Source organism: Octopus bimaculoides, chromosome 15 (assembly GCF_001194135.2).
Source record: "Octopus bimaculoides isolate UCB-OBI-ISO-001 chromosome 15, ASM119413v2, whole genome shotgun sequence".
Lineage (NCBI taxonomy): Eukaryota > Metazoa > Mollusca > Cephalopoda > Octopoda > Octopodidae > Octopus > Octopus bimaculoides.
The window spans coordinates 7,445,842-7,448,336 of NC_068995.1; the positions used below are offsets into that span (position 1 = coordinate 7,445,842).

At 35.6% G+C, this 2,495-nt stretch overlaps 1 protein-coding gene across 1 annotated transcript in view; it reads left to right on the forward strand.

Moving 5' to 3' along the window:
• LOC106875064 (neuroendocrine convertase 1) overlaps nucleotides 1-2,495 on the forward strand; it is a 167,183-nt gene that overhangs the window by 161,638 nt on the left and 3,050 nt on the right. Inside the window, exon 11 of the mRNA XM_014923026.2 lies at nucleotides 94-324. Coding sequence (XP_014778512.1) covers nucleotides 94-324 — 231 coding nt within the window. The remainder of the gene's footprint in view (nucleotides 1-93; nucleotides 325-2,495) is intronic.

Below are 2,495 nucleotides of genomic sequence, written 5' to 3' on the forward strand. Positions count from 1 at the left end.
ATACATACATACATATATACATACACACACATATATATATATATATATATATATACATATATATGCACCTGATTTTTCTTTTATTTATTTCAGCCCTAGTTTGACGTGGAGAGATGTACAACATCTAATTACTTGGACGTCGAATCCACTTGGAATGAACCAAAATCCGGGATGGACTCAGAACGCAGGTGGCTTTTGGGTAAACCCTTCCTTTGGCTTTGGCTTGCTTAATGCTATGGAATTAATAAACGCCGCTCGACCGCATAAATGGAAAACTGTACCAAAACAACATATCTGTAAAACCGCCACTACCGAATCCAACAAGTAAATGTTTTTCGTATTTATTTGCCTTATGAACCATTTGTGACATTTTGCTTTTAGTTTTTTGTATTGTTGTTTATATTTTTTGGGGTCATTAAACTGCGGCCAGGCTGGAGCACCGACTTAAAAGTATCTGTAACCTTAGGTATCCACAACTTTTTAGCAGTCTTTCAAGTGCTTAGAACCCTCCTGATAATCCTTGCTGTCTCTAAGAGACAAACTTTCCGTAAGACATCTCCTGGGCATTCTATTCCAATCTTTTTCAACCATATGTCTATATCTTAGCTTACTGTATATACTGTATTTACGAATATATAGGCGAACACTAATGTTCGCCAAATTCCATTGAGCGAACATATAGAAACATGTGGTCAGAAAATGTTTCTAATTTTTCCTTTCCAAAAACTACATGACACAAGTGAAGCTGGAAGAAAGATAAAAGAAAAACGCTTTATTAGAATATTCAAACCTGTTGCGAACGGAAATGACAACGATAATATAACAACAAGTTAATGATGTGGATTTAAAAAATATATTTAACATATGAACATAAAAAATTACAGAAGACTTCCACCAACTGAACTAAAAACGATCGAAACCAACTAAGTTTGCTCAGTCATAAAATCATTACATGTAAACCGCAAGCTAATTGGTTAAAATAAAGGCGGAATATCTGTCAGTAATATCGCTGTGCCAGGCAAACCGTGACGTTTAAGTTGCATGCGGAGTGGTCAAAACTGTTTTCGAGAAACTTAGCTGCTTGGAGCCTTCTAAGAGTTATAAAAAGGAAGACTTCAGTCATTTTACTGCAATTCTCAAGAACTCAACCTTCAGTTAAATACATTTTGAAATCTGATGATTACTACGAACGCATGAAAGCGCCGACTGAACTTTATGAACATTACAAAATACTTTTTTCTAATGTTTCACACACTTCAGCATTGTAAAAAATATTTTTTTAATACAATAATAAAAAAAAAACGTGAAAACCAGACCGTTTTAGCTTATTCAACTGATGTGTGTGGTGTGTGTGTGTGTATATATATATATATATATATATATATATATATGTACGCACATGGTAATTCATTTTATATTTATGGTACAAATCTACTGAATCCGCCCCTTTCACATGTTAGATCGTGAGCAGTAGGTATATATATTTGTCTACGAGTCTTTTACTGAATTAATTCCTTTACACAACCGCAGTAACCCTTTAATCACAACGCACGCATTCATAAACATCAATCAACAAACGCTTTTCACAATTCAATCACATGAAACTTTTATCACGTCCACTTACGCCTTTTCGTTGTTGGTATTTTTATTGTTTTGTTTGTTGCTATTTGTTGTTGAATTTAGATTTACTTTCTTTCTTTCTTTTACTAATTTTACTAATTCTTTCTTTCTTTTACTAATCTCTAATCTTTCACTTCTTTTTTCGTTTGCCTGTTGTTGATTTTCGACCAGACTTCGTAAAGTTTATAATCTACATCGAAACGTAAACAAAATATTGTTTATGTATGTATGTATGTATGTATGTATGTATGTATGTATGTATCTATCTATCTATCTATCTATCTATCTATCTATCTATCTATCTATCTATCTACCTATCTATCTGTCTATCTATCTATCTATCTTTTATCAATCTGTCTGTCAATGTAATCGGTCTGTCTGTCTATCTGTCTGTCTGCCTGCCTGCTTGTCTGTCTGCTTGTTTGTCTGCATGTCTGTCAGTACCTCTGTCTTTCTCCCACTATCTCTCCCGATATATAAATATTACGCGCTTGTCACTACATTGCATCTTTGGCACCGCATTCTACGATGATCCAGGACTTCCTCTTGAAACGTGTAACAGACAAGCGCTGGTGCAATTTCCGCTCCCCCCCACCACTACGTGACAGCGACGTTCAGTTGTTACATTCCACACGCTCTACTGTAAACTTATGTGTGTGTGTATGCGTGCGTATATGTGTGTGCGTGTGTGTACGTGTGTGCTGCGTGTGTGTAGGTGTGTGCTGCGTGTGTGTCTGTGTGCGTCAGTGTTTTTGTTTGTCCTCCCACCACTAGTTGACGACCGGTGTTGGTATGTTTATTTCCTCCTAATTTAGCGGTTAACCAAAACAGAACGATAGAATGTGTACCGGATATTTAAAAATTACTTCTCGAGT